The 16,649-nt window shown below is 41.6% G+C and overlaps 1 protein-coding gene across 1 annotated transcript in view; it reads right to left on the reverse strand.

The window, feature by feature from the left end:
* Window positions 1–16,649, reverse strand: part of cfap52 (cilia and flagella associated protein 52) — an 89,172-nt gene that overhangs the window by 19,393 nt on the left and 53,130 nt on the right. The window contains exons 12-13 of the mRNA XM_041217060.1: window positions 13,530–13,632; window positions 4,505–4,616 (exon numbers count right to left, since the gene is read on the reverse strand). Coding sequence (XP_041072994.1) covers window positions 4,505–4,616; window positions 13,530–13,632 — 215 coding nt within the window. The remainder of the gene's footprint in view (window positions 1–4,504; window positions 4,617–13,529; window positions 13,633–16,649) is intronic.

The raw sequence follows: 16,649 nt of genomic DNA on the forward strand, positions 1-16,649 counted from the left end.
CAGCATGACAGAAGGTATCCCACTACGGTTATACATTACACTGTCCCTTCAATAGACACTTAATTCTTCTGGAACCAGAGCAAAAATATTATTTGCTCACAATGGCCTGCTTCCTTTTTCCCCCCTTTCTCAACCAGGGAACTTCTAATCCCAAAACTGACTTTCACCGTGAGGGTTACACTGGAGATTCCATCCCTCTAGCCCAAGCTAGGTGAATCTTCCACATTCCTTTACATCCTCACAAACTCAGTCTCTTTAATCTGAGTGTGGGCTCCCACCCACATTCTGCATGGTGAATAATAGGAATTAATCTTAATGAGGCCATCTGGGAACTGTTTCAGTAGAAACTGATGGCCAGACATCTGGGTTCTCAACTTGTGCTCATTATGAATGCTTTGCTGAGCTCCAAGACTCATGAATGCATTCAGCAGGAGTTTTGACAACTGAGTGGAGTGTTTACTTGCTTGATTGGCATCTTTATGTGACAATAATAAGGTATTTTTCTGTGATCTCTTTTGTCAATGTCTGAATCTTTACTTAGGCAAGAATAATTGCCCTGTCTGCTTGACAGAATATAGGATTGTAAGAGCAGCAGTTTTTTTTTTCTGGCAAGATTTTTGAATGAGTGCTTTTTTCTCAGCATTTCAATTCTTGCCATTGTTATTATATGGCTCATTGGTTCTATACATAGTGCACACTGGATGATTGGTCATGGAAGGGGCATGGAGGCCAAGGAGGTGGCATGGAGGCCTTGGAGGGCATGGGAGAGGCTTTGAGGCCATGGAGGGGGCATAGAGGTGGCATGGGGGCATGGAAGTTGCACAGGGGGGAATGGGTAAGACCTTTTAAAATTAACTTTCAGAAGTTCCCAAATCCAGACAATGGTTCACAACTCCTCTGAGGGGCCATGAGCCACAAGTCATGGAGGAGCTGGCCCACCTCCATAAAAATGAGGGGGGGCAGTGCTATGAGATGCCAACCCCTACAGTGGAGCCAGCCAGGTTGGGAATGAGTCACTGTCCACATCCTGCATTGGCAAAAATAGCGAGTCCTGCAACCGGGTCCCATGTACCGTTTTTAAATGGTTCCGCCCTGCAAAATTCTAGGCCCAACAGTCTACCCACACCAGCACAGCTGCCCTCTCCGTTGTCTACAGGTGTGAACATCTTGCACCTTCTTCCGAGTAAATCAACTTGGACCCCCCTTTTAACCTTTAGCAACCAAGCCACCCTGGCTTGTTGTCGGGCAGAATTCAGAAGAAGTCACATGATGCCCTTTACTAGTTCCTTTTAGCTTAAATTAAAAAAAGATGCAAAACATCCTATAAGATGTAATAAGATCCTATAAACTTCATATTCATAACAACTTATATAAAATTGCATTGTGGCTTCTTTGAAAGTGTGAGACTCCCTTAAGAAAACAGTTATCCTTAAATGTAGGGAATTTGTGTCGCTACAATATCATTCATATTTCAGAATGTTTTCCTAATAGGTTTAAAAGCAGCACAGCTTACTCTGTATGATGTTTAAATGTGAAAGTTACATTCCCTTATCAATGAGTTCCTTCTGTTGCTACTGGTATAGCAAGTAGTTTTACACTGATATCACATATATGCCACACTGGTCAATAAACAGCTCTAAAGCAGTCCAGAATTCAATTTATTCAATGGAATGAAAAAGATTTCTATCAGTAAAGACGTTAAGTAGTTTTTGAGATAAATAAACAAAAGATAGAGAATAATAAATATGTTGAAGCAAATCTAAAAAAAAACACTAAATCAATAGAGAGGATGTCAATCGCAATGCAAGTGAAGCATAAACAATTAATACATAATAAAAACATAAGAAATAGAAGCAGGAGTAGGCCATTCAGCTCCTTGACGCTGCTCTGACATTCAATAAGATCATGATTGATTTGACTGTGGTCTTAACTTTCCTGCCTGACCTCTACAACTCCCTTGTTGAGCAAAAATCTAGCTAACTCAGCTTTGAATCTATTCAATGATCCAGCCTTGACTGCTCTCTGTGGAAGAGAATTCCAAAGACTAATGACTCTTTGGGAGAACAAATTCCTTCTCATCTCCATCTTAAATGGGAGACACCTTATCTTTAAACTGTGCCCCTAGTTCTAGGTTCCCCCACCAGGGGAAATATCCTCTCAACATCTACCCTATCAAGCCTCCTCAGAATCTTATATGTTTCAATAAGATTACCTATCATACTTCCAAACTCCAATGAGTATAGGCCAAAACTGGTCAACCTTTCCTCAGGAGACAACCTCTTCAACCAGGAATCAGCTTAGTTAACCTTCTCTGAACCACTTCCAATGCAAGTATATCCCTTGTTAAATGAGGAGACTAAAACTGCACACAATCCTCAAGTGTGGTCTCACCAATGCCCTGTTCAGTTGTTGCAATGCTTTCCTACTATTATACTCCATCTCCCTTGCAATAAGCATCAACACTCCATTTGCCTCCGTAATACTTGCTATACCTGCAAGTTAACTTTTTGGATGGAATTTTACACTGATGGGTTTTTATGGTCATACCAAAGTCAATAGACATCTGAATGGCTCTCCGCACTGCCCCCATAAAATTCCACCCTTTGTGATTCATGTGCAAGGGCACCCAGATTACATTGTATCGCAGCATTCTGCAGTCTCGCCATTTAAATAATATTCTGCTTTTCCATTCTTCCTGCCAAAGTGGACAACCTCACATCTTCCCACATTATACTCCATCTGCCAAATTTTTGCCCACCCATGTAGCCTATCTATATCAATTTGTAGATTCTTTGTATCCTTCTTACAACTTGCTTTCCTACCTATTTTTGCATCGCCAGCTAATTTGACTATAATTCAGTACGTCTCTTCATCCATGTCATTGCTATAGAGTGTAAATAGTTGAGGTCCCAGCACTGATCCCTATGGCACTCCATTAATTGCAATTTAGCCAAGTTCAAAGTGACCTATTTATCCCAACTCTCTGTTTCCTGTTAGTTAGCAAGTCCTCTAACCATGCCACACTAATATATTCTCCCAATGCCCTGAGTTCTTGTGTTTTTATGTGGTAACTTATCAAATGCCTTTTTGAAATCTAAATACATCATATCTACTGGTTTCCCTTTATCTACTCTGCTTGTTCCATTCTGGAAGAACCAAATAAATTTGTCAAACCCAATTTTCCTTTCATGTTGACTCTGCCTGATTGTATCATGACTTTCTAAACGTCCTGCTACTACATGCTTAATAATGGATACTAGCATTTTCCCAATGACAGACATTAGGCTAACTGGCCTATAGTTTCTTGTTTACTGTCTCCCTCCATTCTTGAGTAGAGTTGTTGCATTTGCAGTTTTCCAGTCTGCTAGGACCTTTCCAGAATCCAGGGAATTTTGGAAGATTATGACCAATGCATCCACTTTCACTTTTCAGACTCTAGGATACAGTTCATCAGATCCAGTCGAGTTGTCAGCCTTTAGTCCCATTAGTTTTGTCAGTACTTTTTCTCTGGTGATAGTAGTAATTTTAAGTCCCTCACGCCCTTTTGCCCATTGATTTTCTACTATTCTTGGGATGCTTTTGTGTCCTCTACTATGAAGACAGGTACAAAATACTTGTTCAGAATTTCTGCCATTTCCTTGTTTCCATTATTAATTCCCCAGTTTCATCCTCTTAGAGACCAGTGCTTACTTTAGTTACTCTTTTCCTTTTTATATACTTGTAGAAGTTTTTACTGTGTTTTTCTATTTCTTGCTAGTTTTCTCTAAATTTCCCTCTTTATTTTTTTTGATCATCCTTTCCTGATTCTTAAAAAAGATCCCAATCTTCCACTAATCTTCACAGCATTGTAAACCTTTTCTTTCAATTTGATACCATACTTAACTTCCTTCGTTAGCCACTGATAATCCATCCTTCTCAGAGTCTTTCTTTCTTAATGGAATATGTCTTGGTACCCTCAATACTGAGATTAGACTAACATCTTCAAATACATCCTGATTATTGGTAGTTTTTTTTCCCCAGTAATATGAAGTTTTAATTTTATATACGTTTTTATCGAGTTTTGTGCTTACAATGCAAATATCAATACATACCCTCTTATTGATTTATAAAGATGAGTGTATTACAGGATTGCATTTTGATGTAATTGCTGCTAGATTATTGAGAAATAATTTAGATGTGATCACTGAAAACTTATTTCACAATTATTTGCATTTCAATCTGAAAATCATCATATTTCTTTGGCATGGATTACTTTGGAAATCGCTGTACAATGAGCACTGCTGCTAGTAAAACGCAGAAACAGAAGAGAAAAGTTGTTCATTATGTTAACTACACACATATTATTTTTAAAGTAGACATCCCCAATGATTGGAAGGCAGCAATCTAGAAATTTTTGAAACCTTCAAAACCGCTTTATTAGATTATTCCATGATCACAATAACTAGAGAAAATTTTTTCATTAATGAAAATTTCCAGCCAAATCATAGTTTGAGATTTTTCTTACCAGTGACATAGCAGTCACCATTTGCTGTGATGTCCATTCCATTGACAGAACCTGATAAGGAGCCATCCAGCTCTCTGATAACTGATCCATCATATACTTCCCAATAACCAATCTGAAATAAATAACAGCAATGCAGTATGTTAATGATAGAAATAAAAATACCCCCAAGCATGTATAAACTAACTATTAATTCAGTATTATTTTACTTTAAATTGTAAATAATTCCTCACATATAGGAATGGCATTTTTCCGCAAAACAGCATAATCTCTTTTTAAAAACCCGTCTTTCTGCCAGTTCTCCTTACAACAGTCCTTAGTCTAATATTATGAAATTAAATTACCACCTCTTCTTATCTCATGAAGAGGAGCTACATCGTAAAACGGGGTGGCTAGAATAGTCGTAATAGAAGATGCAACGTAATAAACCTTCAAAAGCAAAGCTCAGATAAGATAGAAAAGTAAGGTACTATGTAAATTCAAGTTCTTTCTACTTCTAAACCGATGACAGAACTAAAGGATATAAGTTTTATTTCCCTGCATGGAGTAGAAGATAAAGGCAATAGACTTCAGCCCTTTCTTAGTTTGAAACTTGCCCCCTAACCTATTGTTGTGGTTTAGTTCAAAGCACTTCAAAATTATCCTTTTTATACCATTTATCCTGTTTATCTCCACAATATTCCACTCCTGCTTTCTATAAAGTTTTCAGGGGTTTTTTTATAAATTAATTGCTGATAATATGAATAGGTACTTAGCTGTTCTTCAGATTACCTCCAAAACTTGTATCTAACTGACCAGAACTTAACCATCAATGTAACATTACTTTTTCTTAAACCAGCTCTTTCTACATGAGAATGCCAATTCTGGGGTGGGAAACCTGCCTCAAATATACATATTTTCACATAATGTTGATTGCTACTTATTGCTGTTCTGGATTTACTTGTTTAATTCCTTGATTCTTGAGGATGGGTGTTATTTATTGTGAATTTTTTGGTGGATAAATCCTAAATCCACCAATAGTAACATGAATAACAAACACCAAGATTCAAGAGCCACAGAATTTAAACAGTTGAAACCAGTTCAGCAACAAGAAAGGAAAAGCTGACTTTGAGGGGCAGTTATTGGTCTGGGTCTCAGCAGCAACTTTGAGACAGCATACAATCCAACAAGAAGAGAAGAAGCAAATGTGAATGTGGGAAAGTGTGTTTTGTGAGGGAAATATGCAGTGCGGGTTAGGAGAATGCCGGCGCCTGAGCTGAGAGCACAGCATGCAGTCCAATGGGCAAGGCTGCCGCCAATCGGTCAGGTGGAGTGGGGTGGAGGTGGGTGGGGTTTCAGGCAGCAATGCAGCACACTAAACTCTGGCCATCCAAGTGGTGGCCAGCACTCTCTGGGATGTGTTAAGGAGCCTTCAGACTTAACCAAAGAAAGGTTCTTAGAACACCCATGCTAACCCACGCATGTAATCACGCCACATGGACAGACAATCCAGTGTTGTGGGGGGATGATTCCAGCGGGCTGGCCATATAATGATATACAGGGAGGAGTGTAACAGGAGCATGGAACCTGGTGAATTAGCTGTACATCTAGTGGTGTAGAGTGCGAAGGTGACATAAAAGAGAGCAATGGATGTATCTGGCTGTGCAGAAGGACGGGCAGCACCCTCAGGAAGAGGGGCAGCAGGGGCTCTCACACATGCCGCTGAAGAGCCACAGCAAGCTGTCACTGGTCGGCGCCTAGCTAGAATCAGGGTCTATAGACACCGCCTTTCATTCCTGCAGGTAACAGAGAACCAGTGTCGCCAAAGACTGCACGTCTTGGGAACTGGTCAGTCACGTCTGCCAGTTACTGCAGGATTTGATGACACGGGGACATGGAGGACATCCACTGTCAGTGGCTGTGAAGGTGACCGTGGTGCTCAATTTCTATGTCAGTGTCTCCTTTCAGGGCTCCACAGATGACCTCTGTGGGAAATCACAAGCCTCCACCCATAAATGCATCTGTGAGATCACAGATGCCAGTTTCACGAGGGCACACAACTTTGTGCATTTCGCCCAGGACCAAGAGTCCCAGGATGCAAGACCAATTGGATTTATCCAGATCTTGGATTTCCCACAGGTGCAGGGTGCCATTGACTGCACTCGTGTGGCGTTCAGATCTCCATCACAACAAGTGGTCAACTATGTCAACTGCAAGGGCTTCCATTCATTGAATGTGCAGCTGGTGTGCGACCACTACAAAGGCATCCTGCAGATCTGCGCACGGTGTCCAGGGGATGTCCATGACTCCCACATTCTGAGTCGGTCATAAATCTCTGACATCTTCCCGGGCCCATAGAGGCTGCAGGGATGGCTCCTCAGTGATAAATGCTACCCACAGAGGACATGGCTAACGACACCCGTGCAGTGGCCTCAGACTGCAGCAGAGTGAAGGTATAATAAGGCTCATGCTGCAACTCACAACTTAGTGGACCAAACCATCGGGATGCTGAAAATGCGGTTCCAGTGCATGGACCAGTCTAGCAGAGCTCTGCAATACAGTCTGCAGAGGACATCATGCATAGTCATCGCCTGCTGCACCCTTTACAACCTGGCGCTACAATGGGGAGGGGAGCTGGCTGAGGAGGAGATGGAGGAGCTGAAGGTCTCCTCCAATGAGGAGGAAGTCAATGGTGATGAGGGTGAGGAGATCCCCGAAGGTGATGAGGCCCTTACACTGGCCGGACGAGGCAGGCGCACTCCGGAGGCCCTCATATTTGCTAGCTTTTGGGAGGATGATGCCGACATGCAGCGAGGAGACACCATAGATCCTCACATTGCATCCAAGAAGTTATGACTCCAATCTGGCTTATGGCAATGCCAATACTCTCTGTGAGCATGCTCCCGTCATGGAGACACAGTAGTGGCCCTAATAGTCACTTGATTGCAGGAGGATGATGACGACATGCAGTGAGGACACTCCATAGATCTTCACATAGACTCTGAGAATGTGACTCCTGTCTGGCCAAGGGCAGCTCGCTTGCGGTATCTCATATCAGGATAACATGGAGACACAGCCATGAAACTTTAAAAGTGCCTGACCTTTGTTTGCCTTCAGCACCTGAGCCCTTCAGGAGCACAGCATCACTGGTCACAGATGATGAAGAGGTGGGATCAACCCCACCTTAAAGGTGTTGAGAACACACAGAGAATGATGGAACTCTGATGCCTGCCCACGACATTCTGGCAGCAATGACAAGCACCATCAAGGTGGAGGCATCACTAATGTGTCCAGGGAGTGTGAGGCTGGACCATCATTTTGGTCTGAAGGCTGCACAAAGCACAGGGAAGAGGCCCTGAACTGAAACATCTGCCTTTATCTTGTGCAGAAAAGTTCCACATCTGAGTGACATGAATTGCCCTCCTACCTGACGTCTCCAGCTGCTGGTGAGTCCATTGTTCAAATGAAATGGAATCCTGGACAGACTCCAAAGATTCTCCCCTGGCAGCCTTCAGGGAGCTGCCTCTGCCAGTTTTAAAGCGCCTGCCGGTCAGCATTGGACCCGGCGCCCGACAGGCTCCCACCCCCACCTGGCCCTTGCCGACAATTGAGAAGACATGTTTCATGCTGGGCGGACCTTAACTGGCCATCCAGCATGAAATCGCGTTTGCAAAGTGACCACGACCAGGAACGGATTCCACATCTGCTGCTGCTCCCAACAATTTGGCACTCATGCCAAGCGTGAAAGTCAGGCCTATGTTTTAGTTATACAGGTGCTCGTGACCTAACCAGGAGCTCTGTATTTAAATAAAAACAAAATACTCTGGATGCTGGAGATCTGAAATAAAAACAGAAAGTGCTGGAAAACTCAGCAGGTCTGGTTGGTTCCAATGAACAGTCATATTGGACTCAATGTTAACTCTTTTTCTCTCCACAGATGCGGCCAGGCCCGCTGAGTTTTTCCAGCTCTTTCTGTTTTTATTTCTGCATTTAAGTTTTGGCATTTCACTTCAGGAAGGATGCACGGCCCTTGGCAGGGCTACAATAAAGGTTCACCAGAATAATGCCAAGATTAAAGGTCTAAATTGCAAGGGTAAATTGCATAAACATGCCTTGCATTCCCTTGAATATTGAAGTTTGAAAGAAGAATTGAAGCATTTAACTGATAAAGACATTTGACAGTTTCTCTTTATTTTCTCTGGTGGGCCCATCAGAGCAATGGTATGGAATCGCCAATTTGAGTGAGGCCACTAGGACTAATTATGATGGGCTACATTTGCTGCCAAAGCAGAGCATGCACAGCTGTACTGTTTACTCCGTGATGTCATTGAAAGCGATGGAGTAGGCAGCGGCCAGGGCAGAATTGAAGGAAAATAAACTGCAATTATATCTTTGGTGAGGAATCTAGGATTTAGCTTTCAGTTCGAACAATGTTCAGCGCTCTGACCAATTATCCCAAGCTTCTACACAAATGCTACAGGATCTTCTCATTCTCTCCAGCATTTTCCATTTATATGTGTCATTCTTTCTGTATTTTACCCTTTTCCCTTTTGCTTGTTTTATTGTTAGAAAATTATGAGAGGCAACTGGAGAGCTGATTGATGAATAAAAGGTGTGCAATGTTATGGGATGTTTTACAGGCTGGACTAGCATTAGTCTATACTACAGCTAGTCTCTGTGAGGCTGGTTTATATTCAGATTTCTTATTTGTATGACTGCAGCTCTCCACTCATCTCATTGATCATGCAACATCAATTTATAATGGTACTTTATAATTTAAAAATAGCCCCTGACACAACCCAAGTTTGGAAGGGCAAAATGCATCAGGATTTTCTGTAGGTGTGCGGACAAGTGCACATGCACAGACGGGTATCGGTGGCCAACTTGTGGCCATCTTGTGTTGGCTGGAGAGACAGTGATTAAGATGCACTGTTTGACACAGAGTGGAACTGTAGAACACTTCCTCCAAAGGCTGTGTACGGTGAGTCAGTTGAAATTTTCAAGGCTGAGACTGATAGATTTTTGTTAGGTAAGGTAATCAAGGGATATGTGGGGACATATCTTGAGGACTAGAACACAAGCAGGTAGAAGTCATGCTACAGCTATACAAAGCACCAGTTCGAATACAAAAATAAAAATAGCTGGAAAAACTCAGCAGGTCTGACAGCATCTGCGGAGAGGAATAGCTATTTTTATTTTTGTTTCAGATTTCCATCATCTGCCGTATTTTGCTTTTACCAGTTTGAATACACCTGGAGAACTGTGTTCTGTTGTGAGAATCACACCTTAAGAAAGATATACTGGTCTTGGAGGGAGAACAGTCTTACAAGAATTATACCCGGACTCTTAAGGTTTAATTAGGAGAGATTAAAGAATTTAGATTGTATTCCCTGTAATTTAGATGGTAACGTATGATTTGGTTGTAGTTTTCAAGATATTAAAGAGAAACAGATAGAGAAGATGGAGAGAAACCATTTCCGCTGTTTAGGGATCATACGACCATAGGACATAGCCTAAAAATTAGAGCCATACTTTTCAGAAGAGAAGTTGGGAAACACTGAGCTCATCGAATCCTAAAGTACATAGCTGCTACACTGGGTCTATGGCAGGTGGTGGGGGACCAACAAGAGGGAAAAACCTCCTTGACCTTGTCCTCACCAAGCTTCCTGTCACAGATGCATCTGTCCATGATAGTATTGGTAGGAGTGAACACCACACAATCCTTGTAGGGACCAAGTCCCACCTTCACATTGAGGATGCCCTCTATTGTGTTGTGTGGCACTACCACCATGCTAAATGGATAGGTTTTGAACAATCTAGTAACTCAAAACTGTGCATCTATGAGGTCATTAGCAGCAACAGAATTGTAGTCAACCACAATCTGTAACCTCATATCCCCAACTCTACCATTACAATCAAGTGGGGGATCAACCCTGGTTCAATGAAGAGTGCCAAAGGGTATGCCAGGAGCAGCGCCTAGGGCATACATAAAAGTAAGATACCAACGTGGCGAAGATACAACAAAGGACTACTAACAAAACAGTGTAAACAGCATGCGATAGACAGAGTTCAGCTATCCCGCAATCAACGAATCAGATATAAGCTCTGCAGTCCTGCCACATCCAGTCGGGAATGGTGGTGGACAATTAAACAACTACTGGAGGAGGAGGCTCTACAAATATCCCCATCCTCAATGATGGGGGAGCCCAGCACAGTAGTGCAAAAGATAAGGCTGAAGCATTTGCAACCGTCTTTAGCCAAAAGTGCCAGGTGAATGATCCATCTTGGCCTCGTCCTAAGGTCCCCAGCATCAGAGATGTCAGTCTTCAGCCAATTCGATTCACTCCACATGATATCAAGAAATGGCTGAAGGCACTGGATACTGCAAAGGCTGTAGGTTCTGACAACAATCTGGCATTAGTACTGAAAATTTGTGCTCCTCCAGTACAGCTACAACACTGGCATCGACCTAACAATGTGGAAAATTGCCCAGGTATGTCCTGTGTACGAAAATCCAATCCAGCCAATTACCACCCAACCGAACTACTCCAAATAATCAGCAAAGTGATGGAAGGGGTCATCAAGCGGCACTTACTCAGAAATAACCTGCTCAATTGATGCTCAGTTTGGGTTCTGCTAGGGCCCCTCAGCTCCTGACCTTATTACAGCCTTGGTCCAATCATGGACGAAAGAGCTGAACTAAAGAGATGAGGTGAGAGTGACTGCCCTTGATATCAATGCAGCATTTGACCAAGTGTGGCACCAAGAAGCCCTAGCAACACTGGAGTCAATGGGAATCAGGGGGAAAAGTCTCCACTGATTGGAGTCATACCTAGCACAAAGGAAGGTGGTTGTGGTTGTTGGAAGGCAATCATCTCAGCTCCAGGACGTCACTGACTTCAGGATTTCCTCAGGGTAGGATCTTCAGCTGTTTCATCAATGACCTTCCCTCCATCTTAAGGTCAGAAGTGGGGATGTTTGCTGATGATTGCACAATGTTCAGCACCATCCACAACTCAGATGCTGAAGCAGTCCATATGCAGCAGGACCTGGACAACGGTCAGGCTTGGGCTGATAAGTGGCAAGTTATATTTGTGACTCAACAAGATCTCAGTGAATGTCAGAACAGACTCCAGGAGCTTAATGGCCTATTCCTGTTCCTATCAGTTGAGGTGATCCATTTATGTATCAGCAGAGACCTCAATGAAGGGATTGTTTATTGTGATTTTTTGTTCTGGTGGCACTGGATTAGTCTAATGCACTGGCCCACTGCAAAATAATTCATGGTTGAAACTGCTAAATTACACCCAAACAGATACCTGCAGGCCCTCCTATGCCCTAGGTGTGTTAATCTATGCCAGCCTATTATTTGCATATATTCAGGAAGCTTGTGTGAAGCACTGGGGGCAAAGCTATAATTAATGAGCGAATGGCTGAGGATTTTGGTGGACATATCTTCAAAGCATCACAAAAGATCAAGCTTTTTCAGAATTTTATTGTACTACCGGCATAAATCAATTATGTGCAAACTTCTACGTGAAAGAAATGACACAATTATGCTGCTATTGTCATGTCACAATGTTGCAGGAAATTTTGGTCCTACATGTTTCATTTGTGGGTTGGTTAAAAACTAATCTGAACTATACTAAAGCAATATGTCCAAATTATCTCCCAGTGTACCAATAAATTGTAATTACTTCTCATTTTAAACTTACAGGCAGGTAATGTCAAGATGTCAAGATATCAATAGCATTCTGTGAAGCAGATAATTTGAGCAATGCAGACATAATGATGCAATCATCTTAATAAAAAACATAAGTTTGAGTGAACATGATTAAATGTATGGAGGGCTTTGGGGATTACCTAAAATCACCAGTCATTGTTAATTAATAGTTGAAATTGTAACATGCATTATTCCTTCAAATTATTCCAATGAGTGAGGATTATCATAATTGGAACATGCTTGGAGGAGTTACTGATCGAATAATCATTTGCTGTTTTGAAACAAAAATCAAGATAACATCAACCATAACGGAAGGGGATGGAATATACAAAAATAAAGGCCAAGATTTTCCGGCCCTGTCATGGTGGGATTCACCGCAGGAGATTCGGCAGCCTAGCCAAAAATCCATTGACTGTCGGCGAGACTGGGCGATTCTGGTCGTGGGCGGGGCCAGAAAATCCTGCCCAAAGTAAAATGAGTCTGGATCCTTTTTAATGGTTTAAGTCAGCAGCTCCATCCAGTAAGAACAGAACAGCAAAGCCGTGGCCTTGATCACTAGTTTTTATGGGGTTATCTGATTCCAGCAAAAATAAGAGGAGTGGGGCGAATAGGGACCAAAAAGGGGATTTACGCATGGAGGCAAAGGGCAAAGCTGAGGTATTAAATGCCACACTTTAGGAATGATGTGAAGGCATTAGAGAGAGTGCAGAAAAGATTCATGAGGGGAGTTCCAGGGATGAGGAACTTCCTTGGAGAAGGGAAGGTTAAGTGGAGATTTGATAGAGGTATTCAAAGTCATGAGGAGTCTGGACAGAGAAGGTAGGGAAAAACTGTTCACACTGGTGGAAGGATTGAGAATGCGAAGATGCAGATTTCAGGTGATTGGCAAAAGAAGCAATGGAGATATGAGAAGGAACTTTGACACACAGTGGGTGGTTAAGATCTGGAATGCGCGTTGTGAGAGTGTGGTAGAGGTAAGCTCAATCAAGGCATTCAAGGGGAAGTTAGATTATTTTCTGAAAAGGAACAAAGTACAGGGCTACGGGGATAAGGTGTGGGAGTAGCACTAAGTGAACTGCTCATTCAGAGAGCCAGCACAGGGACAAATTGCCTCCTTCTGTGCTTTAACAATTTTGTGGTGAAATGGAGAGTTTCTTTTGGTGAAATAAAATCTTCAATCCCCAAAAATAACATTATTTAAAAATAGGTTGTTTGTTTATATAAATTGATTGAGTTGCATGTGGACAAAAAAAAATGGTCATATTGATTGTTGGCAATGTTTTCTCCTAAAGCAATAAACAGGTCTCCAGGTACAATTCCTCTTACCTTCCTGTCTTTTCCACTTGTTAGTATTTGATATTCCTCAGGGTGGTAACAAACACATTTAAAAAGGGTGTTTGCCAAAATCATTTGATGTCTTGTATAGCGTCTGTAAGAAATAAGCAACATGTAATTTAGGGATTAACAATAAATACAGTAGCTAAATGGGCTAAGGTTGGGTTTAAAATTCATCAGGGATAACAAAAAAGCTCCACTTCAACTTCTCTCTTTTTTCCGCAAGATTCCGACTAGTACTATGTTACAGCTCAAAGCCACCATCTGCACTTGGCAACCGAGCGCAGGCTCTGAGTGGCAGCAGACTGTTTGGCCATGTGGTGCATATTTTGAACATGATCGCCATACAATTTTTCTGATCATTATTCAGGGGCCGAATATCATTAGCAGGAATCCTTTCATACAATTTTGCCTTTTTAATCCAGGGAGTTATAATGCAGGCCAATTGAACCACTGCAAGTGAAATCTAGAAATGATGCACAGGATTGGATAAAGCAATGCATCTCATCTGCATTGCTCAATTCCATACCGGTACATGTGTTTATCAACTGAATCATGATGAGCTGCAAAGTAATCTTTAAAGAATTCAAACTTACAACATGGTATTGGATTTCTACAAACACAGAATATCAAACTATTCACAATTCATAGTACAAAGCCAATACCACCATCTGCTGGTAGATAAACGTGAACACAAATTCCCAGGTGCATTTGTCAGAGAAATAAAAAACTCATTCCAAGGGACAAAAAATTGCTCGCTGGAACGAGTCTATGGCAAGATGGTAGAGTTTAGATTCAGCAGCAAAGATGGCTCAAAAAGGAGGAAAGCCAGTCATTACCATCAGGAGAATTGGAAAAAAAGAATCTTGACAAATTGGACCTGTTACTTTTATTTTAAATAAAACACTAGGGATTGTGTCAACTTAGCTGTTGCCAGCTCTTCTGAGTCACGATGGTGCAGGGTCAACCCTGAATCAAGAGGCTTCAGCTCATAAGCTTAGCTGAAAATTTAGTGCTGCAATGAGAGAGTAGTGCACTGTTAGAAATGCCTTTCAGATAAAATTTTAACCAAGGGCTATCTACCCTCTCGGGTGCAATAAGAGATCCCAGGTATTCTTCAAAAAGAGCAGAAGTCTGGCCAACATTTATTCTTCAACCAACATCACTAAAAATACATTAACTGATCATATATCTTGTTGCTGTTTGTGGGATATACTTGTGCACAAATTGCCTGTCACATTTGCCTACGCAACAACAGTGAGTACATTTTAAGAGCACTTCATTGGCTGTGAAGTACTTTGGGATATTCTTGTGAAAGGCACTATATAAATGCAAGTGTGTTCTCTCAAGTGTCAACAATCTACAGAAACTGGCGAATTTTACATTTGAAAAAATTTCTAGTCTGTAGTTTTCTTTTCAAAGATATAGTTATTATTTTTCCCTTGTATGCATAACCAAAAGCTATCTTTGATGACTTTGCACACAGATTGATCTTATTCAATCGGCATTCTTGGTCTTACTATCACATCCGGAATTGCGGCATTATCCAATGGTAAAGCTGCCTCCAAGGATTTTGATTTCAACGCCAGGAATTAACTGCTGTTCCTCTATCTGGAAATTTATTTCTCCTACATCCCCAAGCAGGATACAGAGAAATAAAAAGCATTTCACTGCTAGCCCATTGTCCCTTTAACTGTCCAACCTTTCTTTCCATCTCTTAGTTGTTGTTTTTCTTAAGACTTGCTCCTCTGAACATAACACTAAAATGGTCACTTCTCTTCTCCCTTCACCCCGCCATTGGCAGCTATACTTTCAGCCATCTAGACTCAATGATTTGGAATTTGCTCCCTACTCTCCTCCATCTTTCTATCTCCTTCCCTTCTTTTTGATACTATTCTTGAATCCCATGTCTTTACATAAGCTTTTGGTCACCTCTCCTAACACATCCATTTTTCTCTGATTACACCTCTGTGAAGCACCTCAGGATGATTTTTGATGTTACAGTTGCCATATAAATGCAGGCTATGGTTGTTTCTGATCTTAAATAACTATTAAAGATGGAGGAACAAATTACATATGCAGAATACATGACAACTTCTGTCCCTATGCACAGGAGCACAGTCATGCAATGCATGTTAACATGACCAGACAACTCTTTCAATTAGAGTTCAATTAAGTAAAGAAAACAAATATATCATTGCTTGTTAAAAGGTGTATGAGAAGCAAACTGAATTTTAACAATTATTTTGAAAGTTCAAAGAGTAATTGAATTTTAAACCATCTCAAATGTATGTTAATGTATAAATCTTCAAAAGTCTGACACCTAACGTGATTTTTAGCTCACTCATAATCAACCCACTTGCAGTGTTAAAATCAGAGCTAAAATGGAACTAAGTTTATTTTCCAACCATGCAGTGTACTGAACTTTGCTTCTTGACCCTGATCAACTATGAAGGCCATAATTTTAAATGCCCCCTTTGACCCACCCACACAGTAGGAAGGCTATGTTGAAGGGGTGAAAATTTTAGAATATGCGGTGGAGCATGTGAACACCACATAAGAGGTCTGATTGATAGAGATTGTTAATAGGCAAGTGGTGGGGGTGGGAGGAAGATGTGGTAAATTGAGCAGTGACTGACGTCAGATGGTAGGATATGACATTTGAAGATACATCCACTGACCTTGATTATTCATGTATGGTCATTGAATTTCTTGCAGTAATGTATCCAGGTCTTTGAGGTTTCAACTCCTAACTATCTGTTCCCAATCCTTTCTGAGCATGTGTCGGAGGGCCTCTTGGTCCCTCTCCTCCTCAGACAATCTCTCTCCTCATTTCTGTCTCCTCCCGTAAGTCCTCCTGTGCAATGTCCAATACCTTAGAGCTAGATGCCATTCTTCAATGTTGCCTAGGTCAAAGTCACTTCCATCATGACTCTGGCTCCAACCACAATACGCCTCCACTTTAAGAGATGCAGACCAGCTTTAAGCAGTGCAAGCTAGCTTTAAATGCTGCTAGCCACTCATGATACTGGCCTCCTGATGATGCATCTAGCAAGGCAAGAGGAGGCTGAACACTGAAATCAGTGAAATAAGCAGCTAGCACAAAGGTGA

This window comes from Carcharodon carcharias, chromosome 22 (genome assembly GCF_017639515.1).
Source record: "Carcharodon carcharias isolate sCarCar2 chromosome 22, sCarCar2.pri, whole genome shotgun sequence".
Taxonomy (NCBI): Eukaryota; Metazoa; Chordata; class Chondrichthyes; order Lamniformes; family Lamnidae; genus Carcharodon; species Carcharodon carcharias.